This window comes from Paramormyrops kingsleyae, chromosome 22, assembly GCF_048594095.1.
Source record: "Paramormyrops kingsleyae isolate MSU_618 chromosome 22, PKINGS_0.4, whole genome shotgun sequence".
Classification (NCBI taxonomy): Eukaryota; Metazoa; Chordata; class Actinopteri; order Osteoglossiformes; family Mormyridae; genus Paramormyrops; species Paramormyrops kingsleyae.
This window is the reverse complement of record NC_132818.1, coordinates 22149636-22166759: the sequence shown is the minus strand read 5'-3', so window position 1 is coordinate 22166759 and position 17124 is coordinate 22149636. Positions and strand designations below refer to the sequence as shown.

General features: G+C 48.3%; 1 protein-coding gene across 1 annotated transcript in view; it reads right to left on the bottom strand.

The window, feature by feature from the left end:
* LOC111856721 (caskin-2) overlaps positions 1-17124 on the bottom strand; it is a 29272-nt gene that overhangs the window by 11563 nt on the left and 585 nt on the right. Inside the window, exons 2-9 of the mRNA XM_072705239.1 lie at positions 15792-16400; positions 6866-6917; positions 5618-5715; positions 5316-5461; positions 5141-5236; positions 4329-4453; positions 2893-3001; positions 2662-2770 (exon numbers count right to left, since the gene is read on the bottom strand). Of these exons, the coding sequence (XP_072561340.1) occupies positions 2662-2770; positions 2893-3001; positions 4329-4453; positions 5141-5236; positions 5316-5461; positions 5618-5715; positions 6866-6917; positions 15792-15885 (829 nt within the window). The 5' untranslated portion in view covers positions 15886-16400. The remainder of the gene's footprint in view (positions 1-2661; positions 2771-2892; positions 3002-4328; positions 4454-5140; positions 5237-5315; positions 5462-5617; positions 5716-6865; positions 6918-15791; positions 16401-17124) is intronic.

Genomic DNA, 17124 nt, shown 5'->3' with positions numbered 1-17124 from the left:
ACACACACCACATCAAGCACTGGGACAGACACACACCGCATCGAGCACTGGGACAGACACACACCACATCGAGCACTGGGACAGACACACACCACATCGAGCACTGGGACAGACACACACCACATCGAGCACTGGGACAGACTCGGATCAGAACTTTTATGCTTGCTGAGAACATATTAGTTATTATGACTACCTCATAACTCTACATTGGAAGTATAGGATACTGTACTAAGCATGAACACAACTGTGGTTATACAGCAGCCCGAAACAAGTGTATTCAGTGAATCATATCGAACAGAATTCCTAAGAAAATCTCTTTTATAGGTAGGCAGTGCCTGCAGGCTATTCCATTTAACACCGCACCTGTGGAATGTCCTAATAATATCAGAAAAGCTGTTGATATTATCAGATCACTTAATAACAAAACATTTATCCTAAATGAACTGATCTCAGACTATAAGATTGATTTGGTATGCTTGACTGAAACTTGGCTCTCTCTGTCTGGGACAGCTGCTCTCAGCGAGTCAACGCCTCCGAACTGCAGATACTTTCATGTTAGCAGTCAGGGCAGGAATGTTGGCGGTTCCCTGAAAACATACACTGCAGTAAGATAGACTTGGGTGTTTCCACATCATTTGAATACTTTAAATGTGAAACCTGCTCTGTGTGCTGTAACTGTTTACCACTCACCTAAGCCTAATGCGAGATGTGTGGCTGAATTGTCTGACATTTTATCACTAGTCTTTCCACATTTCGATTGTTTTATTATTACTGGTGATTTTAACTTTCATATGGATGACAACACAAAATCTGCTGCCACTGATTTTACACAAATTTTAACTTGTTTCAATCTGGAACAACCTGTACATGAGCCTAGACACGCGTCTGGGCCGACAATAGATCTCATTACATCACATGGGCTTAAAGTAACTGCACAATCAGATAAATATGTTACTGTACCCGATCACTACATGGTGTTCTTCACACTGAACATCGCCTCAGATTTCAGACCATAGAAAAGGGAGATAAGGAGGCATAGAAATGATTCAACCGCTGTAAAGGGGTTTTCAGAACTCAGCGGAGGAGGCTGTGAAGTTGGTTGGTTCTTTTGTAAATGAGCTTATATGCGGTTATTAACTCTACAGCGAGAAATGCGCTAGAGGCTGTGGCTCCTGAAAAGGTTAAAATATCGTGGTCAGTTACTATGCACCATGGAAAACTACAGATACTAATCAGCTAAAACAAAATAGCAGAAAAGCAGAACGTGAATGGAGGAAGATTAGATTAGAAATGCATCAAAGTATTTATAGAGTGCGTGTCGATTTACCAGCATGCCACACGTAAAGCACCACTGACATACTTTTCAAAAACAACTGCTGACACCAAAAACAATCCTCTAGTACTATTTTCAACTATTAATAGATTCCTTGACCCTTTGCAACCGATGGCAGAAGAGGCATCAGCTGAGAAACGTGAGCAATTCGCACTAAAGTAACCAATATTAGAGCCTGTGCAGTATCAACTTAAGGTCCATGTCGCTCTGATAGCGCAGCTGCTGTCTTGATGGATTCTTTTAACGAGATCGACATGCAGTGCTTGGAAAGGGCAGTCGCACATCTGATGTTGGACTGACCCAGTTCCTACTTTATTAAGTAAACCTTCATGTTATTTTCTGAATTGATTTCACACACTGTAAATATATCACTTTTAACAATCACTTTTCCAGATTCTTTAAAACCTGCTTTATATCATAAAGTTCTTATTAGTTTTTGTGCCGCATTATAAAGGTATCTATACTGCATTATAAAGGTATCTATACTGCATTATAAAGGTATCTATACTGCATTATAGGTGAGAGCTTCATAAAGCAGTCATAATGCACAATAAACATGGCTATGATGTGTTACGTCCTTTTATAAATATTTATAACCATGTTTATAATGCTTTATGAATGCCTTATGTGAATGTGTTCACAGATTCTTAAAGACATGGCATTCACAGAAAGTGTTACCATAATAACCACTAGAGGCCCCCGTGATACCAGGCGTTTTGCTCTGGGGGCATCTCTTCAGTAAAACCCACACATGGGTGACAGCATCACTCAGAGAGAGTCAGGCAGGACAGCTAGGGCCGAATTTACAGGGGTGGGGTCCCTTGGGCTAAAGTCATTGTTGGGGTCGGTCCTACAGCATAAAATACTACTGTAACAACCAAAAAAATAAATCTGGACCTCGCCCACAATTCGGGGCCCTGGGCCACATCCCAGATTGATCTATGCATATTCCAGCCTTGAGTATAACATATTCACAGCTCCCGCTGTCGCCCCCCCCCCGCTACGGCCTCTCTCACTGCACAGTCATGGTGATGAGCACAACCGAGCCAGAGTGCCCCCGGCCCAGAAAACATCAGACGGGGAGGACCTGTCAGGGGCTCGGCCTGCTGGGAGATTTTAAAGGGACAGACTCCTAAAAACATGAGCAGCTGTTGTACCCCATAGATGGGTTTATGTGTTAGTACAGAACACAAACCCTTCAAATAGGTATGGCTGCTGTGGACGGAGTCTGCATTTAAACAGTAGGGGGCGCCACATCGCTTTCCACCTTTGCGGCGACTGACATTCGGCAGGAGCTCCAGGAACGCCCTCAGCAGGTCACCCCTCACCTCGGAGGAGCTGCTTGATGTCCCTGCCGGCGTGCGATGTGGTGAACTGGTTGACGATGTCCAGGGCCGTTTGGTTATAAGCGTTACGGATGTTGACGTCCACCCCCGCCTGTCCGGGCGACAGAGACCTGGCACTTCATTATATCGTGAAACTTCAACTGTGGGTATTTTTGGAGCACAATAAGTGCATTTATATAGAACAGACGTCATGGAAGCAGAGGTCTGACTCACGTCCAGCAGCAGGCGCACTACCTCCGTCTTCCCATAGAGGGCAGCCTCGTGCAGCGCTGTGCCACATTCTGTGGTTCTGTTGATGTCGATGCCCGCCTTCAACAGTAACCTGTGTGCAGCAGGGAGTCTTTGTTAGGCGTTATGGATTTGATATGGATTCAAAAACGAATCACTGTTCCCCACGAATATAATCTCAGCACAGGAACAAAAGAAAATGAAATCAACTGTCATGCCTTCCAGCATGTCCTCCTACCTCATGTGTTTCCTACAAGCTCAAAATGACTTAGAAAATGTATAAATATATATTTTTGCAATATCAAACCGTACTCTCACCTCACTGTGATACACAGACACGCACACCTAAGAATTAACATGGAGTTTCATACAGAAGAGAAGATGCTGGCATTTCCCAGATTAACCCGTGCTGTGATCAGCTGTGGCAAGGAAGCATTTCAGCAATCCTCACAGCGCCTGTTACCGGCCTGGGGGGGGGGGGGGTGCCCATTTCAATTATACCACCACTCATTCCCCCCTCTGTTAGCAGCAGTTCCTGTCCAATTCTGAAAGCACCCCCCCACACACACACATACCAGTAATCTCCAGGAAATTTCCCTGCGAACATGGTACAGCCAGTTTGGCCGGTCCCACTGCCTGTTAGGGAGGATCACTGAGAAGGGCACGCCCAGCCCCGGACACATCTGTGTGCAGATTCCTCGCTCTTCTCTTAACTTCTCGTGAAAGTGCCTGTAGTCGAGTGACATCTCCTAGGTGACGACCCACACAGGGATAAAGACCAATCTGATGACCCACTATGACCCATAGGATTGCCCAAAAAAGGCCACTGGGTGACTCTCTGTTCCCTGCTTGAAGCCCATTAAAAGCTGAGTGTGACGGTTACCTTCCCTTCTGTACGCAAAAAGAGCTCAGGATTCTGGCCGCTGACATCACAAATTTCTGGTGCCATGTGCAGACGCCCACAGACATCTACAGTCCCCTTAGACCCCGATGGATGCCTGCAGATGCCCCTCAGACACCCGCAGACCTCAATAGACCCCCACAGACACCCACAGACACCCACAGAGTGCCCACAAACCCTCACAGTCACCTGCAGACACCAACAGACCCCTGCAGATACCTGCACACCCCTGTAAATGCCAGCAGGCCCTCACAGATACTCACAGACCCTCTCAGACCCCCGCAGATGCTTACAGTGCAGACACCCCCACAGATGCCCACACACCCTCACAGATGCCAACACACCTTCACAGATGCCCACACACCCTCACAGATGCCCACACACCCTCACAGATGCCCACACACCCTCACAGATGCCCACACACCCTCACAGATGCCAACACACCCTCACAGATGCCCACACACCCTCACAGATGCCCACAAATGCCCGAGAAGCCCTCCATACTCTCATGTGAACTCACCCGATGACATCTTTGTGGCCATTGCGAGCGGCCAGGTGCAGGGGGGTGTTGGAGCCGCGGCCCGAGTCCCCGCCCCCCTCCAGGAGCGCCCCCACCATACTGCTACTGAGCAGCAGCTGGGCCGCCTGGAATGGCGAGTCACAGAGAGGGAGGGAGGCTCAGCTCTCTGCACCACTTTGCTTGGTAATTTGCATCCCAAACAAGTTAACACACACTGTGTAAATTTCAGCACGCAGCCCCGCTGCCCCCACATCCAGGGTTAGAGGTTCGAATCCCACCCCACTTAGGTAAGAGAGACACTGTGATGGACTGGCCAAGGTGATTCCCTGCATCCTACCCTGGACTCCAGGCTACCGTGACCCATTTTCTCAGTCCCCTCAATTTTCTAACAATCCCAGACTGCAGTCAAAAAACTAAAAATGCCAAAAGTCTTGTATTTTCTTTGCTTACTTAAGGTTAAGGTTACGGCTGGGAGGGGGTTAATGTTGCCATTGTTGGGATTAGAGTTATGCCCATAGAAATGAATGGACAGTCCCCACAAAGATATGAGTACAGGTCTGTGTGCATGCGTGCGTTCGTGTGTGTGTGTGTTTGTGTGTGTGTGTGTGTGTTTGTGTGTGTGTGTGTGTGTGTGCACGTGTGTGTGTGTGTGTTTGTGTGTGTGTGTGTGTGTGTGTGTTTGTGTGTGTGTGTGTGTGTGTGTATGTGTTTGTGTGTGTGTGTGTGTGTATGTGTTTGTGTGTGTGTGTGTGTGTGTGTGTGTGTGTGTGTGTGTGTGTGTGTGTGTGTGCACGTGTGTGGGTCTCACTCACTTTCTGCCTGCCAAACTCACAGGCCAGGTCGAGGGGCGTCTTCTTAGCCATGGTCACCATGCATGGATTCGACTGGTGCTGCAGCAGCATCTCAGACTGGTGGGGGCGACAGCGAGCAAGGTCAGCACACACATGCACTGGATGGAGATGGGGGGGGCGGGGGAGCAGCACTCACCACCTCATAGTGGCCATATTGGGCAGCCAAGTGCAGAGGGGTGTGGCCGTCCTGGGAGGGGCCGTTGGGGGAGGCCCCGGCCCTCAGCAGCACTCGCACAGGATCCGGCCTGCCTTGCCAGGCAGCGTAGTGCAGAGGCCTCATTCCTGCAGGGGGCAGCAGAGAGGCACATGCACAGATGAGCAAAGATATCGATGACAAACAGAAGTTTGGGCCTGTCGTGTGAAGTGGATCGCACCACGTGACAGGGCTCGGGGGGGGGGGGTGCATGCATGGACGTGTCCAGTGAATGCGGGTCATACCATTGCGGTCCCTGATGTCCACGACAGCTTGGGCCTCCAGCAGGAGAGAGAGGAGGCTGATGTTGCCCCCCAGGGCTGCATGATGTAGCGCTGAAAACCTGCAGGGTACGGGGTGGGGATTAGGTGCTACCTGTGAGACCTTCAGAACGTCAGGAAAATGCTCCGTCTCATTCACTGGGATGTTTAAAGAAAGACTGGAACAAGAGCCACAAATATTTAAGCAGAATTTTAACTTTCAACAAAAAAAAAAAAAAAAACGTGACAGCCTGCATCCATCTAAATGTGTAGGACATTTAAAACGTCTCCCTGAGAAGAATCAGACTAAGTGGGCAGCGTCCCTCCGGCCACCAGCACAGCGGCGCGGCCCTCACACTCGCACTGAGAGCGGCGCGGCCCTCACACTCGCACTGAGAGCGGCGCGGCCCTCACACTCGCACTGAGAGCGGCGCGGCCCTCACACTCGCACTGAGAGCGGCGCGGCCCTCACACTCGCACTGAGAGCGGCGCGGCCCTCACACTCGCACTGAGAGCGGCGCGGCCCTCACACTCGCACTGAGAGCGGCGCGTTGGTGACAGACTGGCAGGCGCCCGCATCAGCAACAGGAATCTCACTGGGTGACCCCCTCTACAGGAAGGCTGAATTCCTGAGGCCCTCACCCAGAACCCCTATTGGGAGGAATCCCCGGCGTGAGGAATCCCCGCCATTAAACAAAAACTTCCCACTTAAACAACCAATCATCAAGGCTTCTAGCGTGAAAAGCGGAGAACACTGGCCTGAGCACCTCATTGTAAATCAGCAGGCTAAATAACAGGAAATCCTGCACGGAGAACCTTTTTAGCCCCCAAATGAGCCGAATGTAGATTTGGCAGCAAGCGTATACTAGAGGTCAGGTTGCCGGAGCTGTAGCGAGCCCTCATCTGGCCGAGCAAAACTAAGGGCGTGACCCAAACCAGAGCACGCTCCAGCCCACAGCCCTGAGCTCCATCACAGCCTGGCAAGAGGTGCAGGGCAGGGTGAGGCAGGGCGAGACAGGGCGGGGCAGGGCAGGGCAGGGTGAGGCAGGGCGGGGCAGGGCAGGGCAGGGTGAGGCAGGGCGGGGCAGGGCGGGGCAGGGCGAGGCAGGGCGGGGCAGGGCAGGGCAGGGCGGGGCAGGACGGGGCAGGGCCATGAGCAGCCGGGCTCCACAGCGCCCCCGTGGCTCTGGACTCCCCGTGGTGAGCCGGATGCTGACAGTCCGGGAGTCTCACCCATCACAGTCTTGGTAGTTGACGTTCAGCTTCTTCGTAGAACCCAGCAGCTCTAGAGAAAGAGGGATACAAGGAAAGAACAGTAAAGCCCTGATGATCTCTGTCTGATCTTCACAGCCAAGCAGCTAAAGGTATGAGGGTCTTTAATTCTCTCATTCGCTAATTACTTTATAAATTTGCTAAGCAGTTGCTTCTATCTGTTTAAAGAAGCATAGAAAATATAATTCTAGACTTTTCCAAGTTTTTCACATCAGGTAATGATATAAAAAGTATGGCGGCAGGTCTCTCCTGGGATGCAGAAGCTCCCGGAACCGGGCTCCCTGATCCCTGCGGCTTCCCATTCAGCCCTGCAGGAAGCTCTGTGTCACAGTGCGCATCCACCCTTTCTGCAAGATCCACGGGTCTCCAGGGTTCAAAGGTCGTAAGTCTGTCATCTCCAGAGAGCTGACTGAAGCTAGCCTGTGAAGGTCTGAAATGCACCCCCCCCCACCACAGCTCAAAGCAGGAAAGGATCCCTCCCAAGGCAAGATGAAGCACGAGCCCAGTTTAACTTTCTTACAAACTCCTCCCCCATACAGGGGACTTTATGTCCCCTCAGTCACACAGGCACAGAGAAACAAACACATCAGCCTCACACAGGCCGATGAAACTGGACCAACTGTGTTGAACTGTGTCATTTCAGTGATGATACTATGGGAACAGGTCACATGATCATGAGCAGGTCATATGACATAAGCAGTATGATGAGTCAAATCTTGGATGAGGATAAGAAGCTCTTAACTAGGCAGGCCAGGAGGATGACAAAAGCAAATAAAAATAAAAGATAAAAGCCAAGGTCATATTCTTGGTAGCTTCAGCAGCGGCGCAGGCTATGCTGGAACTGGCTGACCATTCACGGAAAGTCCCCCCCCCACCCCGAAGTGAAGCGAGGTCACTGCGGAGAAGCCTGGTCTGCTCCCTCTGGACCCCCGCCAAAGAGTTCAGGCCTTGAAGGGGCACCATGTCCTCCCCTTAGTGTTTGCACCCTCTCACGTCAACACTGCTAGTTTGGAGGATGGGGGGGGGCACACGTTGTCCCACAGTTTAGTGACCGATAAAACAAGAGACCACTTTCCTGATCCGCCGAGGGCCCTTCTAACATCTTGTGGAGCGCCGGGCAAATCTTGCCCCCCCCCCCCCCCAAGCATTTGTAGAATCAGCATCAACGTCTGTTTTCTGCCTCCCCTTCCCTAAGTGGGATCGGCGACCGGTGATAAATCTCTCAGCAACTGGTGCGGCTCTCACGTGCCGGGAACTCGCTCACAGCTATTTCTGACACGGCTTGCTGAGGCCGGGGCGGCTGTCGTCCATAAATAAGGAGAAAACGGCCTTTTTAAAGCGGGAGGTGGTATTAACATGGCACAGCCTCTTAGCCACAAGAACGCAGGCTGAAGGCAAGGCTTCACTGGAAGCCGGCTGTACAGAACACCCTCCCTCAGACTGCCCGCCTGTCTGTGCTCGCGGTCTCCGGCCCTGTCCGGGGAAACCAGAACAGCCGGCCGAAACTGAACCCGGTGGGAAAAAAATAAACCTGAAGCTAAGATTAGTCAGTGGCTGTATGTATCTAACCATGCAATTACGGATCCTGACTGCAGCAGCAAAAGCGACACGACGCTACAGAAAACGCCTTAATGCCTTGGTGAGACACCAAAAACCCCAATGCTGTCACTCAGCCTCCAGCCTCAAGGTGGCGCTCAAACCCCCGCCAAAAAGGAACTCTGGGTGTGGTCTTCCATCATGAGCCAATAAAGTTAGAGGAGACACAAATACATCATTTTGCGCATAATGGTTTCTCGTATATTCAGCTTTCGGCACGACTTCATTTTGTGCCAGAGCCTCGCCCCACCACCTCAAACGCTACAAACTTAAAATTAGAGTAAAATACATATTTATAAAATCAGTTGTGTTATATGATTTTTTTAACACACATCCACCTAAATTAGTATGTTTGACTTATCTGACTTTTGAAGTGAAAGGGAATAAAAAGCACATTGCATGCAGAAAAATCCAAATTTTTGCCACTAAAATAGACGAGGTCATTTTATGGTGTATTAAACTCATCAATAAGATATGTTTGTCTTACAGTTTGATGTAATTAACAAGTATGTAGAAAATATAGCATTATTACATGTTTAAGTAATTTATAGCGCATTATCGTTATAGTTAAAGACTGTTTTGCATGTGTGATGTCATTCTCCCTCCTCGTACAACAGTGATCGCAGTCGGTCTCACTGCTCTTCAACATCTCCATCAGTCACCAAAGATGAAACACATGTCCCGGGTAGACTGAACAAGCTGCTTCGCTGCGACTCGTGATGCCACACAGCTCGTGACTCCAGCTGGCTGCACATCACTGATACTGGATCACTGCGCCCAACAGCATGGCGACAGGGTGGAACCCCGGCATGTTCTAAGCAGGCTAGTCGGTAAATGAAGCTCTCCGGATGAGTCACTGGGGTGCCAAAACACTCAACGAGTAGACGTGTTTTGTGGACTTTTAAAGCACCAAAAAAGTGTGACGTGGTTTTCAGTGGCTACTGCGGGACACCCGAGGCATATCTGAAAGTTAAACAATAACAGGATGGGATAGAATAAACACGTACAGCTTTCTTGGGCCCATCCATGTTTACACAGACTCACAGCATCATCGTGCCTCTGGTCTGCTGCCAGTTTCCCAGCAGAGTCACTGATAAGGTCTGGCATGTATGACTGCTGCTCCTGCGTCTGGCAGCGTTTCGAGACACAGATCTGCTTCTTCTGGACCACAACCGCAACGGAGAAGTTACGAGGGGACTGCAGAGGCCAAAAGCGGTGACGTATATCCAGAACGATCTGCTGAAGGTGGCCAGTTACGTCAAGGGCGTCTTGAATCTTGATTGTCATCTAAGTGCACTCATGTACACGCTAGTGAAAATCGACATCATCAGTGTGAGCCACGGCCCACGCCAGTGCACGTCAGGAAGTAGTGTTGGCCAAATTAAGCTTCTTGAACCATTTTCTGATTTTTTTTTAGCCCCACTAGATGGGACTATTGCTTTGCTTTGAGGCATGCATTAAGCCCTTTTCTGAATAGAGAGCACCATCTAGTGGTGTCAGAAAATACAGCAAACGGTTCATGAAGCTTCATTTGGCCATCACTAGCCAGAAGACCAGTGTGAAACTGCGTTTGGTGAAAGCTCCCATAGCAGAGTACAATGGGGAGATTCATTCAGGCTCCATCAACAAGCAAGGGAGAAATGCCAGATCTGTCCTACAAAGGCCTCCAAGTTCCCAGATCTGTCCTACAAAGGCCTCCAATCTTTGTTCCCATCCTGCAGATCTCGCCTAAGGGGGTCCTCTGTAAATCAGAGTGCCTCTCATAACAACTGAGTGTCTGTGTCACACGAGGACACAGGAGGACATGAGGACTGGCTTCTGCCAATGGATGTCAGCTACATCATCGATAACAGAGGATGGAAGTGTGCGATCACGGCGTATGATACCAACCGCACAGGGAGAGATGAAAGCTTTACTTTCACCAGGCTATACATGCCCAAAAAGATCCCCCCCCCATGTGACTTTCCCAAAATCAATCAGACAAGTACATGCGGCAGAAATGAAAGCAGAGGAAACTGATTCACACCACTGGCTGGACAAACAACCATAAATCATAAGGTCAATCAATCAAGCACCGATTATTAACCTGACTGCGGAAAATGGCAACCTTGGGCTTTTGACAGTTTGTCGATTGGCACTGTGTTCCCTAAATCCCCAACACATGTCAATAACATAGTGGGGGGGGGGGGCTATGAGGAGTCAGAAAGGGACCTAGAGATGGATGAGAGACACCATAAGGAGACAAACAGGGATGAGAGACATTCTGGGGGCAGGACATCCAGGCTGACCATCAGCGCCTTATTTCAGTGCTCATGCTGGCGCAGGACCCCTCTTTGGCGCTCACTCAGTGCTGTCAGCATTCACATGTCAAACGTACTACAGACCTGTCCCTGTTAACGGTTTTGTGTAAAAAACATTTTCCTTGGCACCAAAAGCAGTGGAAATATGCAGAGGCTGAAATTATACATTTGCAGAAGCCCACTACTGAACTAATACAGCTATAATCTGATGGAAGAGCAGCAAGCAAGACAAACCAGTAAGGAAAAAAAATACATATATGGTCGGTAGGTTTGTACAGCAACCTCAATGGATTCCATTTATACATCCCTACTAGAAAAGTGGCTGCTGAACATCAAGCAGGAATCATTGAATTGAAATGTAAACGACAACACAAAGTTTCCCAAACCCCCACAGCTCTGTACCCTTCCTGCACCCCCCGAAACTGACTTGCAGCCAGCACAAAGAAAAGAGAAACCAATGGATGCCTGGGCCAAACCAAAATTAAAAAGGGGTAATTTTCTCAACCACATCCTATTTTGACTAAACGACATAACTAGTAAAAGAATCAGATACACTTTAAAGGGAAACATATGTTCCTGGGAGGAATGGGCCGTTCCTGATCAGTCAGTTAATGAGAAAAACAAACACAGACCACCCCTGGCCAATCAGCTGCCATTATGCAAATTCAGAGTGAATATTTCATCCATGAAGAGCACGCAGCATTTTCTGTTTAGCTGTCATGTGGTTTTTTTATCACTCCTATCACTGAGGGTTCCACAAAACTCTGGCGAATAGAAAAAGGGTTTAAAAAATGACCTGCAGCCCTAGGCGCAAATGACACGTGAACTCAGACGCCGGCAGACCGTCTCCAGTGTGTCGGTTTGGCCCCGGGACAGCAGGAGGTTACATAAAGTTAGGTTCACGTGGGAGGAGACGTGGTCTGTGGCTGCCAAATGAGTAATCCTTTTGGTTGGGAGAGGGACGCGCATTAAAAAGAGCACCCTGAAAACCACCGACTCGCTGGAGTGCCTCCCCAAACCCCCCTGAACATTCTTTGGGGGGGGGGGGGGGATTCAAACTTATAAACCCCCAAAAGGCAATTGAAAAAATATGATAATTACCACAATGAATGAAGAATATTGAAAGAATGGATTTTGGTAATGAATTGTTAGGTCGCAGTGATCAGAAGGTCGCAGGTTCGAATCCTGGGTTTTGCAGAGTGATTCACTGTTGGGTCCTTGAGCGCGGCCTTTAATCTCCATGTCCTCCACCTTCCTGTCTCAGCTGTACATTACTTTGGATAAAAGCGGCCAATAAATAAACAAATATAATAGGTCAGAACCGGGGACAGCACAATGGCTCAGTAGCTAATACTGTCTCTGGTTTCCTTTCACAGTCTAAAGACATGGTGCTAGACTAACCGGCATCTCTAAACGTCCCAGAGCAGGGTTTCCCCAACCTGGTCCATTTTTTGTGGACTTTCTGGCAGGAAACTGGGATGGAGTGAAAACCAAGGCCATCTGAGGGTCCCTGGGGACCAGGTTGGGAAACCCTGTCCCACAGCAGGTGCCCTGTGACGGTCTGGCATTCCATCCAGGGTGCAACTCAGTCCTGTGCTGCTTGGAATCCAAGTCACCCTTGACCCTGAATGGGATAAGGTCAAAGGAGGTCAAAAGATGACAAAGTCAGAACAGGCCACCAGTCAAGAAAGGCCTTTGTAGGACATAAACTGGTACCAGTAATATAGAAAGTATGAAGAGTAAGGTCAAACCACTAATGTCAAGCAAGAGGAAAAACAAAGATGAATAAGTTAGCACATGATGAGGACCAATTATCCGTGAGGACAGAAGTGGCTATTGACCTTTAGGACACGCCCTCTTTAACCACATGGCTGATCTGCTGGCAGCCAAAGCACATGTAACAACTTCTGTGAAAACCAGGAAGCTGCTCAGTCCACCGCCTTATAAGGATTCCACAGGCCCAGACGAGCAGCTGCGCAGGAAGGAGCGCCTGAGTGGCAGGAATCCCAGCCAATCTCTCTTTGATGTTTTCAGTTCGACCTCTGGCTGTCAGATATTCCACCAATCAGTCGTGTCACAGACACAGACAGTAGATCACCGAGACAGTTCCCCACCTCAGAATCTCTCTTCAGTTCGTATCCAAAGGAGAGGAATCGCCACAGACACCCTCATCTTTAGTCTCAATTCAAATCCCACAAATCAGCAAACCAAAGAAAATGTGCTGAAAATCATCCCCTCAACCACTTCCATAAAATACACCAAAAAACTGTTAGAGGGTCTTTTTTAAGAAATCAATGAACACGGTCTCATTGTTCTCAAGGCCCAAAGATCTAAAACAAGTCTGTAACTGTGCTTTCATCTGCATGCAGGTGCCTATGGCAGAGCTTCTCATTCAGACCAGCCTGGCCAGACCGTCGGAGTCTCGTCTTTTTATTGTTTGATCACCACAACTTGGCAGTAATGCAAAGGAGGAGAACATTAAAGGACGGGATCAAATCAGGAGAGGAGCGTGAGGTTCGGGCAGAGGTCACTCATTCTCCTAAACCGCGGTGGTCCTGAGAGGTTCTTCATCGTGGCCATTTTCAGGCGACGTCTCTTTGTTTAGGGTCAAACACTAAACATAGTGACTTGACTCTCAGGTAGAATTTTGAGCAAGAGCAATTCCCCTTTGACAATAAGTGACCTAACATCACACCGGGGTCACACCAGGCATGATGGGTCAACTACGAGCCACTGGTCCTTATCATTATTCTTTAAGGACATCTTGTCTGCTTATGAATACAAGAATTATACATTGTTTGTAAAACTGTCACTTAATTGCGTTCCATCCAAATGCTGCAAATTATTCATCTACAGAAAATAACCCAATGTATTTATGTCATTATGACGACCAAGAGTAAAGTGTGTTGTACAGGTGTAAACCACTTGCACAATGGCAAATAAAAATCCTTTACCCCTGTAATGATGATTCCATGCCATACCCATCTAGGAAAAATGATATTTAACACCCAAGAGTTTGAGTCGAACTCCAACATCACCTCTAAGTGTTTCCAATGCGCTTTCAAACGTCACGTCCATCCCAGAGAAAACAGTATTCTTTCCACAAGCAAAGATTTTATCAAAATTAAATTACCGCTAGTTACATCGGGGGGCACATTGCCAGGGCATTTCCATACCGCCCACGGGAATACAGGGGCCTGGAAATTTAAACGGCTCCCATTGGGTTACATGCTGCCCAGTGACATGAGGCACTCTTTGACGGTTCTTGAGTCTGACGGCAGAGTTTAGGGTATCACACGCAGCCGCAGCCGCAAATAAGTACAGCAGGACAAACCGGCGTGCAAAGCGAGAGGCGTAGGCTGACCATTCACAGAGTAACGGTGCTGAAAAACGAAACCTGAAATTTATGCGAGTCAGTTTAGACCGCGGTAGTCAAAGACTTAATTTCAGTAATAGCTTTTGGGTTTCACGCACAGAAGACTACGTGATTAATCACATTCTACTAGTGAAGAAGTATTACGCGTCTCATTGACCTCCAAAAACAACAACCCAAAAAAATCAGAACTGTGGTCGAGGAATTTTAGAAGCATCATGGAAATGAAAAAAGAGCAAAATTCCCTCGTTTGCTTTATCTCGTTCCCCGAAGGTTTAATAAAAAGGGGATTAAAAGGTGCGTTCGATACATTACCACGTAGTTCACCCTTAAATAACGTTTGAAATGGAGCCATGTGCTAAAGAATAAGTCCATCGTGGTTAGTGTGCATGTGAGTGTGAATGTTAAACCAACAGCTCTGCCTCACAATCAGGAAGATAAATCGATGCTGGCCAGACCGACAGAATATCTATAATGGTGGGGTGCATGTGAAATAGCAGAGGGATGTAGACACGTCCCCACCAATACTGTGGGAGTACCCTGTGTGTATGGGGGGGGGGGGGGTCAGGGCTGATTCGGTCCCAACCTACGTTTAACACAAGTCTATGCCCTTCAAACGGCATCTTTTCCAAGCCCCACCCCCACAAAGGAATCCATCCTATCCAAGCCCCACCACCTGAAAGGCATCCATCCTATCCAAGCCCCACCCCCTGAAAGGCATCCATCCTATCCAAGCCCCGCCCCCACAAAGGAATCAATCCTATCCAAGCCCCACCACCTGAAAGGCATCCATCCTATCCAAGCCCAACCCCCTGAAAGGCATCATCCTATACAAGCCCCGCCCCGAAAAAGGAATCAATCCTATCCAAGCCCAACCCCCTGAAAGGCATCATCCTATCCAAGCCCCACCCCCTGAAAGGCACATTTAACAAATAAGATGTCAAAAAGGAGGGGCATGTTTGTGTGGATGTTACATTAGAGGGGGCTGATGACTGACCCCAAATTAAAACACCCCCCTTCCCCCACAGAATCTGTCAAGGATTACATGAAAAATAGGAGTCAGCACAAGCTAGCAGAGGGAGAGCTAATCTGATAGGGAAGTTGGATTATGTGTAGATTCATGTCTGCAAGGTGCAAGGCTTTGTAACCAACGATCCAGCATCGGTGTAACAGTGTGTGCATGTGGATCGGGGTTACAAGGTAACAGGGTAACAGCCACTAAGGAATCAGCCAACCAAGTTCCGCCCTGGATCAGCTGCTCCATCCTCTAGAGCAGTGTTTCTCAACCCAGTCCTCAGCGAACCCCAGCCAGTCCACGTTTTTGCTCCCTCCCAGCTCCCAGCCAATCAGGAACACCAAATAGCTGGTACAGGTGCTGGGAGCTGAGAGGAAGCAAAAACGTGGACTGGCTCGGGTTCGCTGAGGACTGGGTTGAGAAACACTGCTCTAGAGCAATGTTTCCCAATTCGGTCCCTGGGGACCCACGGCCGGTCCCCGTTTTTGCTTCGCCGAGGACCGGACTGGGAAACACTGCTCGAGTCTCATTACTGCAAACACATCCAGGATTCTGTGAAGAAAAAGAGACGCCTCGAAGTGTAAAAGAGTGAAAGGCACTCACTGCTGCGACCGGCCTTCTGCCTGGCCAGAAGCTTCTGCGCCGATGGTACGTCTCCTTTCTTCACCGCCTGCAGGAGGTCCTGCTCTCTGCCCATGGCTCACGTGCTGAAGGTCAGCAAGCCACCAACTCAGAGCTCCACAAAGCACACATGAAACCCAACTGGACCTGGCCCAAGGTGTCAGTCAAGAGCTTCCTGGAAACTTCTTCAGATGAAGGGGAAAACAGCAACAAGGATTCATTTTATGCTCACATACATGCACAAAAACACAGAGGGAAAGGTTTGGGCAGCCATGATTGATTTCAGAAGGAGTCCAGTAGCAGTGTGCTTCAATCCGTAAAGCTTGTTAAACATCTGTCATGAACCCTGTGAGAAATCTGCCGTGAGGGTATAATCACTGCCATGGTTCCCCTGCTGCTGGACTTCTCCTGGACCTCCTTGGTAGATCTGATCCGTCATGAGGAAACAGACTGACAGCTGGCCTTGGATGTCGTGTCCTTGGCTGGGTCCACTGAGTCGCAAGCCATCAGACTGTGGCTTGCAGATCTGTCAAATTAAGGCTGAGCTAGCAGTGATTGTCCTGTACCGAACTGGTGGTGACACAACAGAGTCTGAAAACAAAGAAAAACAAAAAAGGCAAAAAAAATAAATAATAAAAAATAATAAAATTCACTAGCACCCCAGTTCTACGGTACATTGTACGGTAAATTTTTGGGTACATTTTTTTCCCCAAATTTTCTACAACATGTGATTCATGACTCACTAAAAAACTGCAGCAATCGCTAAAAATGCAGGGTGATGCTGACATCCCCCATAAAGTCTAGGTTTAATTTACAAACTATTTAAATCTGTTACCGAAACCAACGTAACTGGCCTACATCAGCCAGCAACTAAGTTTAAAACGCAGGCGTTTTCTTCTGAAATGTATCCGCACGATTTACAGTCGTTAACTTGGTTGCATGACAGCTCATTTCTAAAATTATCCAGGAAAAAACTATGAAAAGAAATGATTTGGACTGGTGTCTCCGTACAGTGCGTTTGGTTACAGCAGGCGTGACAGGCTACACTGCATTATAATTACCGGATAAGCTGTACTTAAAAAAGTTACTTAGAAGAATTTCTGTGAAGCTGTTCCTTTTTAAGCTGAATTACCACACATCATGCTACATTACTCTGTTAAACATCTTATAAAACATTAGTGATTTTATAAGGCTTCGCTAGTTAATTTGTATATATATAAATAACTTTACAAATTAACTAGCGAAGCCTTATAAAATCACTAATGTGTGTGTGTGTGTGTGTGAAATGTAATTTGCTTCCCCCAGTGTAGAAAAC